Below are 12,558 nucleotides of genomic sequence, written 5' to 3'. Positions count from 1 at the left end.
TGAAAAGTTACCTGCTCTGCAATTTCCTGTCGTTTCTGCTCCAGGATTTTCTGCTGTTCATTCGTATGATCTACTATATTTTTTCCTCCAACAAGCAACTTACTCTCCATGGCCTGAGTGAGAAACAAAGTAGAATCCATCTCATGAACGGTTTCTCTCAGAACATAATTCCTCACAGGGGAGCCTGTGAAAGATAAAGAGCTCAGGACTGAGCCAAAAGGGACAAACTCTGGGAAAAAATACACTGTGCTCAGCTGTGCCCATCCATCACTGGTGAGGGACTGGGGCAGCTTCACTAGAGGCTTCTTGGTAACACTGAAGATACAGTTTCTTCAGATACATGAATTTCAGCTTTAACAAATTTTTTTTTTTTGCTTGTTTCTACAAAGTATTAACCCCACTTAGAACATATTAAGCAGACCCTTTATGTTAGGTCCTGGGGATGCAATGTGAATGTGAATCACAAAGCTCCGAGTCCACTGAGGAAAACAGACAAGCAAGCAGGCTTTAACCATATGGCGCCAGACGCCATCATGAGGAAAGGACACAGTAATTCATGGGAGAGGCACACTGATGGGATAGAATTCAGACTCTGTGGGGATTTAAAAAAATTTTTTAAAGACAGGGTCTAGTTCTGTCACCCAAGCTGGAATGCAGTGGCACGATCACAGCTCACTGCAGCCTTGACCTCCTTAGTTCAAGCAATCCTCCCACCTCAGCCTCCCAAGCAGCTGGGACTACAGGCGTACACCACCACACTTGGCTGATTGGTTGATTGACTGATTGATTGTAGAGGTGAAATCTTGCTATGTTGTCTGGGCTGGTCTTGAATTCCTGGCCTCAAGAGATCCTCTGCCTTGGCCTCTCAAACTGCTGGGATTATAGGCATGAGCACAGCGCCCAGTCAGAGAATTCAGACTTTTAGAGGGAGTCAGAGAAAGCTTTCTGTCTGCAGGGCCAGATACACAGACAGCTGAAGTTAAAAAATAGGAATTAGGTAAGAAAAAAAAAGATTGTTTTGTGAGGGGAAGGTGGGAAGTGATGAAGTTGACCTAAATCCCTGTCAAGGAGACTAAACTTCTTGATCCTGAGAAGTTCGGGGAACCACTGACATATTCTTTTGAGCATGAGACTACACAATCAGATGTGTGTTTTAGAAACATTACTCCCCTGCAATGGGAAGAATGGCAAAGGACTGGCAGGATGGAGGGAGACACGACAGGAAGCCACTGCAGGGGTCTAGGCCTGGGCTAGGCCTCCTCCCTAGTTGGGGAGGGCAGAGTAGATGAGTCCAAGAGACCCTGATGAGGCAGGATCCAAAGGCTTTGGGACTGCCTGGCTGTAAGTGAGAGGGAGGGGCAGCTGGCAAGGATAACTCCCAGGGGTCTGGCTTCCCTGAGATAAGGAAGGCAAGAGCAGGCTCTGAGTGGCTGTGAGCTTCCCAGTGGGCAGAAGGTTATTGGGCCTGGATGGCAGGAGACAGTGCTAGGCTAGACATACAATGGGCCTGGATGGCAGGAGACAGTGCCAGGCTAGATATACAGATTGGGAGCCTTCAGCATTTTGATAGGGGCTGAAGCCATGAGAATGATTTTGACCTAAAAAGTATGGGACCCCAAAACTGCACAACTTTTAAGAAACTTATAAACCTCACTGGAGCTCTGCTGCCATCTTTCAGTGAGTCCTCTGAGCCTGTTTCCTCATCTCGCGAATGAAGGGGCTGGACTAGATTGCTAAACTCCACATACATACCTAACAATACCTAACCACTCTAACAATCTTTTTTTTTTTTTTTAGATGGAGTCTCGCTTTGTCGCCCAGGCTGGAGTGCAGTGGCATGATCTTGGCTCACTGCAACCTCTGCCTCCCAGGTTCAAGCAATTCTCGTGCCTCAGCCTCCCAAGTAGCTGGAACTACAGGTGCATGCCACCACACCCAGCTAATTTTTGTATTCTTAGTAGAGACAGGGTTTCACCATGTTGGCCAGGCTGGCCTTGAACTCCTGACCTCAAGGGATCCACCTGCCTGGGCCTCCCAAAGTGTTGGGATTACAGGCGTGAGCCACCGCGCCCAGCCTCTAACATTCTTTTATGATTTCACAGCATCCAGGGATTGAGAAAGACAGAAATAATGTCATTCTCCATAGTCAAAATGTCTAAGAGATGCAGTGACCTTAAGATGATGCTGAATCTTGCAGACTCAGCCTCTGAGAGTTCAACTTTCTCTGAGGGGTTGTTTAGAGAATCTAGGTGCTCCTGGCCTTGAATAACAGATCTGATCCTAAAAGACAGTATGCAAGTCAAATATGGGCATACCCAGGCTGGACATAAGGGTGCGGTGGCTCACGCCTGTAATCCTGACACTTTGGGAGACTAAGGTGGAAGGATTGCTTGAGTCTAGGAGTTCAAGACCAGCCTAGGCAACATAGTGAGACCTTGTCTTTACAGAAAATAAACAAAATTAGCTGGGCATGGAGGTGCACACCTGTAGTCCCAGATACTCGAAGGCTGAGGTGGGAAGATTGCTTGAGCCTGGGAGGTCAAGGCTGCAGTGAGCCAAGATCACGCCACTGCACTCCAACCTGGGTGACAGAGTGAGACCCTTTCTCAAAACAAAACAAAACATAACAAAATATGGGCACAGCCAGTCGCGCTTACCGTGCAGCAGTGAGAAGGCACGAAGTGCTTTGACATAATGGCATCTCAGAGCCCCTCCCTGGAACAAAGTTACCTCCTAATTGTGTTGTATACGACTCCATTTTCACATCAGGTCTTAAAAGTCCTAGAAGGGACTTTCAAGGTTTTAAAACCCTGCCTCTGAAGTAAAATAGCACCCAGCTCTGTGAAAGGGCTACTATGAAGCCACTGATTAAAACAAACAAACAAACAAACAAAAAAACAGTACAGCTTCATACAGTAGGGGTAGGAGGGAGGCAAAGATAACTTGTAATTTTAAAATTTATAAACATGGAGACATTTTAGGATAGAAATCAAAGTTTGCATGAATTCAATAAAACAGAACTGAACATTTCCAAGGAATTCTGGCTTGTGGTTAGCCAGTGGCCATCCTCAGCCTTCCAAGTCTACCTTTGCACTCTCCTCTGCCATTAAAGCCCAGTGGAAGCTCAGAGTCCAGGCAACTGCAGGAATAGTGCATTGCCACCAGAAAGAAGGCTCAAAACAATGGGAGCCTCAGCACTCCAGAATGCTAACTAGCCATTGGGTGGAAAATGGAGTGGATGTAAAGAAATATATTAGCACACAGGGGTTGGGAGAGGAGGCTGACTATAAGAAAGTAGCATGAGGACATTTTGGGGGTGATGGAAGTGTTCCGTATCTTGTGTAATCAGGGTACTGCATACTGAAACTGCACTGAGAGGCTATACTATATGCAAATGTTAGTCTGATCATCACAAGTGCTGGTAAGGATGAGGGGCATCCAGAACTGATACCCTGCTGTGAGGTGTTTCAATCTGCACAACCACTTTAGAAAACAACTTGTCCTTGTCTAGAGAAGTTGAAGCTGCAAATACCCTAAGACCTAACAGTGCCAAACAAGACAATCTTGCACGTCCATGTTCTCCGGAAGCCAAGCACAAGAGCATTCACAGCAGAAACTGGAAACAACCCATACACCAGGAGAATGGAATACCATGGAATACTTGGAACAGTAATAATGAGTGAACCACAGCTTCAGGCATCAACATGGATAAATCTCATGAACATAATGTTGCAAAAATAAAAGCAAATGGCATGAGTGGGATTCCATTTACATAAAAGCAAAAAATTATATGAAAACGAAACCATGTTTTCTTTAGAAATATACATGTAGAAAGTAAAACTATAAGGAAAAGCAAGGAAACAATAAACACCGAATTCAGGATGATGGTTATCTGTGGGGGAGGGAAACGCAAGGAGTTACTAAAGATATAGGTATCAGCTGGGTGCAGTGGCTCACGCCTGTAATCCCAGCACTTTGGGAGGGTGAGGTGGGAGAATCATTCGAGCCCAGGAGTTTGAGACCAGCCTGAACAACATAGTGAGACCGTGTCTCTACAAAAAATTTAAAAAATTTAGCCAGGCAAAGTTGCGTGCCTGTAGTCCTAGCTACTTGGGAGGCTGAGGTGGGAGGATCCTTTGAGCCTAGGAGGTCAAGGCTGCAGTCATTGGGCCACTGCACTCCAGGGTTGACAGAGCAAGACCCTGTCTCAAAAAAAAAAAAAAAAAGAAAGAAAGAAAAAAAAAGCCGGACACGGTGGCTCACGTCTGTAATCCCAGCACTTGGGGAGGCTGAGACAGGCAGATTACCTGAGGTCAGGAGTTCGAGACCAGCCAGGCCAACATAGTGAAACCCCATCTCTACTAAAAATACAAAACTTAGCCGGGCGTGGTGGCAGGCACCTGTAATCCCAGGTACTCAGGAGGCTGAGGCAAGAGAATCACTTGAACCCGGATGGCAGACATTGCAGTGAGCCGAGATCGCGCCACTGCACTCCAGCCTGGGTGACGAGAGTGAAACTCCATCTCAGAAAAAAAGAAAAATGGATGTTGTTCTATTTCTTACACTGGGTTGGGGGGTACATGGGTGTTACTTGTATTGCTGTTCTTTATACTATGTGCATACATAATAATTATTCTCATTATGAATTCAATTTTCATTTTTGTAAATGTGAAAAAATCATATTCATGTCAATTAAACAGAGGTTTACTGAGTACTGGATATCATGAGCTGTTGGAAATCCAAAACTGATGAGAGACATCATCCCTCATATGGTTATGTTTTTTTTTGTTGTTTGATGAAAGCAAAAGCAGTGACAGGGCAAGGGCCTAAGGAAGGGTATGGGTATGGTACCTTGATCTTGGCGCCCAGCATCTCAGCAGCATCCTTCTCCCGCCGCAGGTCCTCCATCTTTTTCTCTTTCTCCTTCAGCAGCCTCATCTTCTCCTCTGCAACCAAGCTGTGATCCTCTACAATGGCCCGCTTCTCAATCTCCAGTTTTTCTTGCTGTTCCCGCCAGTAATCATCCTTATCATCCCCTTCCTCCTCACCCTCTTCTCCCTCCTCCTCCTCCTCTTCCCCACCCCCACCACTGCCACCACCTTCCCTCCGCTTCTCTCGCCTCTTCCTCCTACCAATGGACCGTTTTTCCAGCTGGGCCTTGAGCCGAGCAATCTCTTCCTGGAATTCTCGAAGGAGGGCATCCTTGGGGTCCTCATTGACCCTTGGTTTGTTCTTAATGTTTTTGGCACGGTTGGCATATCGCAGAGTGGTCAGAGTCTCTTCTACGTTGTAAGAGGCAGGCCCCACGTTGGCCACCATCACAGTCTTAGCATTGCCACCAAGGGAATCTTGGAGGAGCCTGGTAAGCTTTGAGTCCCGATATGGAATGTGAGTGCTTTTGCCGTCCACTAGAGCAGAGATGACATTACCCAAAGCGGAAAGGGAGAGGTTGATCTTGGTAGCTTCTTTTAATCTCTCCCCTTGTGCGCCAGTCTTGGCTTGCCGTTCGCTGCCAGCAAGATCTACAAGGTTCAATTTTCCTACACGGATGTGGTTTTCACCATCGAGGCCCACCTCGCTGCACTCAATAGTGATAACGAAAATTGCATGAGAACGCGAGCTGTGCTCGTTCATGTTGGTAGCACCGACAGAACGGTTCTGGTTCCCCACATTCATCACATGCTCTATCTCCTTCACACTCTTGGTGACAAAGGAAGACAGGTCTTTCACATACACTCCTGTGTCAGGCCTCTCTTTGAGCTCAAGCCTTTTGGTCTGATCCTTTGAGAGCAAATCTCGGATCTCCTCCTGGTAGATCTCTAAGTAAGAAGCCCTGACCAGGTATTGTTGATTCTGGGATCGAGAGATGTGGGTGAAGATATGGTCAAATGAGTTAGGAATGACTCCTCTTTTTTCAGGGTCACCACGGATTCCTTCCATGGTGTAGGTTTTTCCTGTCCCAGTTTGTCCATAGGCAAAAATGGTTCCATTGAAACCTTGCAGGACAGAGTCAACAAGTGGTCGGAACGTCTCATCGTACAGTTCAAACTGCTTGGCATTCCAGTCATAGACGGCATCAAAGGTGAAGGTCTTGGGCATTTCATGGGCCGTCCCTTTGGGGTTCTTCACAGACACCTGCCCCAGCTTAACATCCACATCCACCACTTTGTCATACGAAGCAGCCTTTTCCTTGCCATTCATGGGCCGACAGCGAACCACCACCCTGACTGACTCTGAGCTTTTCAACTTTGACATGATGAACTCTGATCCAGTCAAATCTTGAGAAGTGTCAATTCAAAATGTCTCAGGATGCTACGGTCCTAGAGAAAAAGCAAAAGTAAATAAGGACAGTACCGTTGTCATTGCGGGCTGCCTGACAGAAGCTGACACACCTAAATAGTCCTCATCTTGCTAACCTGACAGCTATATCTGATAACTTTACTACACTGTGTATTTCCTCACAGGATCTTAACCAGCTTCAGTGGTAAAAATAAAAAACTGCAGTCCACCAGTATTGTTGGCTAGCCAATCCTCCTCTCAATCAATATCTGATCTTATGCTATAGGCTGAGGCAGCTGGAAATCTTTTAAGTCTGGGTCTCACTCTGGGAGGCCAAGGCAGGGAAATTCCTTGAGACCAGGAGTTTGAGACCAGCCTGGGCAACACAGCAAGATCCTGTCTCCAAAAAATTTGTGAATTAGGCTGTACACAGTAGCTCACATCTGTAATCCCAGCATTTTAGGAGGCTGAAGCCAGAGGATCACTTGAGTACAGGTGTTTGAGATCAGCCTGGGCAACATAGGGAGCCCCCATCTCTCCAAAAAAAAAATATATATACCAACAACAATTAGCTGCACACGGTGGCTCATGCCTGTAGTCTTAGCTACTTGGGAAGCTGAGATGGGAGGACTGCTTGAGCCCAGGAGGTTGAGGGTACAGTAAGCCGCAATCACGCCACTGCCCTTCAGCCTGGATGACAGAGTGAGACTCTATCTTAAAAATAAAGTAAAATAAGTGGCCGGGCGCGGTGGCTCACGCCTGTAATCCCAGCACTTTGGGAGGCCGAGGCGGGTGGATCACGAGGTCAGGAGATCGAGACTATCCTGGCTAACACGGTGAAACCCCATCTCTACTAAATATACAAAAAATTAGCCGGGTGTGGTGGCAGGCGCCTATAGTCCCAGCTACTTGGGAGGCTGAGGCAGGAGAATGGCGTGAACCTGGGAGGCAGAGGCCGAGATCCTGCCACTGCGCTCCAGCCTGGGTGACAAAGCGAGACTCCGTCTCAAAAAAAAAAAAAAAAAGTAAAATAAAAATAATGACCAGGCTCAGTGGCTCACGCCTGTAATCCCAGCACTCTGGGAGAACGAGGTGGATGGATCCCTTGTGGCCAGGAGTTCGAGACCAGCCTGGCCAACATGGCAAAACCCTGTCTCTACGAAAAATACAAAAATTAGCTGGGCGTGGTGGTGGGCACCTGTAATCCCAGCTACTCAGGGGGCCGTGGCACGAGAATCACTTGAGCCTAGGAGGCAGAAGTTGCAGAGAGCCAAGACTGCGCCACTGCACTCTGGCGTGGAGGACAGAGCAAGACTCTGTTTCAAAATAAATACAGTAAAATAAAAATACAAAAATAAAAATCAGCCAGGGGTGGTGATGTGTGCCTGTAGTCCTAGCTACTCAGGAGGCTGAGGCAGAAGGACTGCTTGAGCCCAGCAGTTCAAGGCTGCAGTGAGCTATGATCGTGTCACTGCACTCCAGCCTACACAAGAGAATGAAACCCTTTTTTTTTATTTGAGACGGAGTCTCGCTCTGTCACCCAGGCTGGAGTGCAGTGGTGTGAGCTTGGCTCACTGCAAGCTCTGCCTCCCGAATTCACGTCATTCTCCTGCCTCAGCCTCCCAAGTAGCTGGGACTACAGGCACCTGCCACCATGCCCGGCTAATTTTTTGTATTTTTAGTAGAGACAGGGTTTTGCCATGTTGGCCAGGCTGGTCTCAAACTCCTGGCCACAAGGGATCCCTCCACCTCATTCTCTCAAAGTGCTAGGATTATAGGCGTGAGCCACCCAGCCTGGTCATTATTTTTATTTTCCTTTTTTTTTTTTGAGACAGAGTCCTGCTTTGTCACCCAGGCTGGAGCACAGTGGCACGATCTCGGCTCACTGCAAGCTCCGCCTCCCGGGTTCATGCCATTCTCCTGCCTCAGCCTCCCGAGTAACTGGGACTATAGGTGCCCGCCACCATGCCCAGCTAATTTTTTGTGTTTTTAGGAGAGATGGGGTTTCACTGTGGTCTCGATCTTCTGACCTCGTGATCCACCCACCTCGGCCTCCCAAAAAACCTTTTCTTAAACAAATGAAAAAAAGTCTTATATTCTCTTGAACTACTATAACCTGTTGAAATACTACAACCTCTGGGTAGAGCAATTTGGACCTACCCATCAACATTTAAAATGCATATACTTTTTGAACTAGCAATTGTACTGCTAAGAATTTATCCTAGAGATACAGATTTTAAACAATGACATATACACAAGGATATTTATTGTGGGAGCAACAGATTGTGAGCAACCCGGGTTCCCATCAAGAGGAGACTGATTAAATTAAATATATTCAATATATGTGGAATCCTATGCAGTTATTAAAAAGAAGGTGGTAATCTAAATGTAATCCTATACCAAGATATGTTGTTAAGTGAAAAAAGTAGGTGACAGTGTGTACAGTATAGTTTACATAGTGTGAAAAATGGAAGCTATAACACCAAGAATGAACCTTAATGTAAATTATGCACTTTGGGTGATAATGTGTCAATGCAGGTCTGTTGCTTATAACAAACGTACCACTCTGGTAGGAGATGTCCATAATGGGAGAGGCTTTGTATGTGTGGAGGCAGAGGTATGTGAGAAATCTGTGTACCTTCCGCTTATTTTTGCTGGGAACCTGAAACTGCTCTAAAAATAAACTCTATTTAAAAAACAAACATTACATAAGAAAAGGGGGGATATATGCATGTTATATGCTTGATATGAATACAATATTGTTAGAAGTATACTTCTAAAGGTAGTAACAGTAGCAGCTTTAGCATGGGAACTATGGGCCCAGGAGACTCAGAAGCCTAAAGAGAGAGGAAAGGCTGAGCGTGGTGGCTCACGCCTGTAATCCCAGCACTTTGGGAGGCTGAGGCAGGTGGATCACAAGGTCAAGAGATCAAGACCATCTGGGCCAACATGGTGAAACCCCATCTTTACTAAACATACAAAAATTAGCTGGGCATGGTGGCGCAAGCTTGTAGTCCCAGCTACTTGGGAGGCTGAGACAGGAGAATTGCTTGAACCCGGGAGGTGGCGGTTGCATTGCAGTGAGCCGAGATTGCACCACTGCACTCCAGCCTGGTGACACAGCGAGACTCCGTCTCAAAAAAAAAAAAAAAAAAAAAAAAAAGGAAAAACTTTTCACAGTATACTCATTTGTAGTGTTAGAATTTCCTAGCTTGTGCTAATAATACTTTTCAATCCCACAATCATCAATAAAAACTGGCTTGTGCAAAATGTGTGCAAATAAATAAGGATGTGGTATAATGCATTACATAAAAAGCACTCATTCAATCAATAATTTTTTTTTTCTTTGAGACGGAATCTTGCTCTGTTGCCAGGCTGGAGTGCAGTGGTGTGATCTTGGCTCACTGCAACCTCCAACTCCCTGGTTCAAGCGATTCACCTGCCTCAGCCTCCCTAGTAGCTGGGATTACAGGCACATGCCACCATGCCCAGCTAATCTTTTTCGTACCTCATGACTGGCCTGCCTCGGCCTCCCAAAGTGCTGGGATTACAGGCGTGAGCCACCGCACCCGGCAATAACTTTCTTTTTTTTTTTTTGAGATGGAGTCTTGCTCTTATTGACCAGGCTGGAGTGCAATGGCGTGATCTCGGCTCACTGCAACCTCTGCCTCCTGGGTTCAAGCAATTATCCTGCCTCAGCCTCCCGAATGGTTAGGATTACAGGCACCTGCCACCATGGTCTAAAAATACAAAATCAATCAATAAATTTAATAGAATTGGAATGCAAATAAGAAAATGGAGCCAGGTGTGGTGGCTCACACCTGTAATCCCAGCACTTTGGGAAGCCAAGGAGGGCAGATCACCTGAGCAGCAGTTCGAGATCAGCCTGGCCAACATGGTGAAACACCATCTCTACTAAAAAAAAAAAAAATACAAAAATTTAGCCAGGCATGGTGGCATGTGCCTGTAATCCCAGCTATTTGAGGCAGCAGAATTGTTTGAACCTGGGAGGCGGAGGCTGCAGTGAGCCAAGATTGTGCCATTGCACTCCAGTCTGGGTGACAGAGCAAGACTCCATCTACACACACACACAAAAAAAAGGTGGGGGGGTGTTAAAATTTTATAAAGTAAAAACAAAAAGAGAGAGAGTTTCATTTGGTGCTGGAAAACTCAGGGAGCAGAAGAAAGGATTAAATGGGTCCTTTGGGTGGGGGTAGGTAGTAAGCAGGTCAGAGTACTTTACCGGTATATATGAGGACCCCAAACTCCTATAAATCTCAGTGCAGAGATTTTTAAATTTTCTTTTTAAAAGACAGTCTCGCTTTGTCACCCAGGCTGAAGTGCAGTGGCGTGATGACAGCTCACTGCAGCCTTGACCTCCCAGGCTCAAGTGATCTCCTCCCACCTCGGCCTCCCAAGTAGCTGGGACTATAGGTGCACACCACCACACCTGACTAAGTGCAGGGATTTTTAAAAACATGTAATTCATGTTTTTTGGGGTTTTTTTGTTTGTTTGTTTGTTTTTTAAACAGAGTCTCCCCTCTGTCCCCCAGGCTGGAGTGCAGTGGTGCGATCTCGGCTCACTGCAACCTCCACCTCCTGGGTTCAAGCAATTCTCCTGCCTCAGCCTCCTAAGTAGCTGGGACTACAGGCACCCACCACCATGCCCGGCTAATTTTTGTAGTTTTTTTTTTTTAGTAGAGACAGGGTTTTGCCATGTTGGCCAGGCTGGTCTCTAACTCCTGACCTCAGGTGATCCACCCACCTCAGCCTCCCAAAGTGCTGGGATTACAGGCGTAAGCCACCATGCCTGGCTGTTTTTTTTTTTTTTTTTTATCAAAAGGCTCTTCAGTGACAGGTCTCTCTCTCTCTCTCTCTCTCTCTCTGTGACCTGCTCTCTAGCCACCCTGTTCTGCTGCTCACAGACAAGTGTTATTAGATTTTAAATCATTGATACATAATAAGCAAATATGTATTAATACACATTTATCCTCTCCCTTTTTACACAAACATATTATATACAATAATAAACAGTGTCCTTGGAGTTCATTCCCTCGGTAAATACAGAGCTGCTTTATTCTCTGCAACAGCAGCATCATACTCTACTGCATGCATGCACCATAATTTATGTCACTGCTGCAGATGCACTTCAGCTGTTTCTGATATTCTGCTGTGAAAAACCTAGGACGTACAATCATTCATGTGTGGGAAAGTATATCTGTAAGCATCAATTCCTAGAAGTGGAATTGCTGAATCAAAGGATATATGCAATTGCAATTTTTAAAAAATACGCAGAACAATGACAGCAGTATTCTTTTAAGTTGTGAGAATGACTTATTTCCTGCCATTCTCCCATGGTGGGAGAAGGTGAAGCAGTGATGGGCCACTTGGGCATATATGCTGTGGCTTAATAAATAGACAGCAGCAACATATTCCCCCACTGCCCTTCACAGACTGTTCTGCTGCTAAGCAAGTGGAAACACAAAAAGTTGCTTTTCATATTTCTTCTAGTTGTTACATGTAATACAATATTGTTGTCTAGAATGAAGAAATCCAGAAGACCTTTTACCCTCTCTGAACCCGTTTTCTGTAAATCTGAAAAAATAGGTATAATTCTTCTTTCTTATGGATGATTATGAGACTAAGAGGTGCTTATAAGGGTGGAAGTACTTTGTAAACTAATATAAAGCTAGATTAAAATAACAATACAGATTCATCCAAAACCCTTGTCAGGGGGTCATTCCAGAGATTAAGGATGAGGCCTAATTTTATGCATTAAACATCACTAGAATAACATTTCTTTTTCTTTCTTTTTTTTTTTTTTTGTGAGACTGAGTTTTGCTCTTGTGACCCAGGCTGGAGTGCAATGGCACAATCTTGGCTCACTGCAACCTCTGCCTCCAAGGTTCAAGCAATTATCCTGCCTCAGCCTCCCGAATAGCTAGGATTACAGGTGCCCACCAACACACATGGTTAATTTTTGTATTTTTAGTAGAGATGTTGGCCAGGCTGGTCTCAAACTCCTCATCTCAGGTGATCCACCTGCCTTGGCCTCCCAAAGTGCTGGGATTACAGGTTTGAGCCACTGCACCCAGCCTAAATTAACATTTTTTTTTTTTTAATGGAGTCTCGCTCTGTCACCCAGGCTGGAGTACAGTGGCATGATCTCGGCCCACTGCAACCTGCGTCTCCCGGGTTCAAGCAATTCTCCTGCCTCAGCCTCCCAAGTAGCTGGGATCACAAGCACCCGCCACCAGGTCCAGCTAATTTTTGCATTTT

General features: G+C 45.7%; 1 protein-coding gene across 1 annotated transcript in view; it reads right to left on the bottom strand.

The window, feature by feature from the left end:
- Positions 1 to 12,558, bottom strand: part of KIF3B (kinesin family member 3B) — a 57,096-nt gene that overhangs the window by 18,706 nt on the left and 25,832 nt on the right. Inside the window, exons 2-3 of the mRNA XM_055104469.1 lie at positions 4,852 to 6,320; positions 12 to 113 (exon numbers count right to left, since the gene is read on the bottom strand). Of these exons, the coding sequence (XP_054960444.1) occupies positions 12 to 113; positions 4,852 to 6,255 (1,506 nt within the window). The 5' untranslated portion in view covers positions 6,256 to 6,320. The remainder of the gene's footprint in view (positions 1 to 11; positions 114 to 4,851; positions 6,321 to 12,558) is intronic.

Source organism: Pan paniscus, chromosome 21 (genome assembly GCF_029289425.2).
Source record: "Pan paniscus chromosome 21, NHGRI_mPanPan1-v2.0_pri, whole genome shotgun sequence".
Classification (NCBI taxonomy): Eukaryota; Metazoa; Chordata; class Mammalia; order Primates; family Hominidae; genus Pan; species Pan paniscus.
The sequence above is the reverse complement of the archived record's forward strand: the minus strand, read 5'-3'. Positions and strand labels throughout refer to the sequence as shown.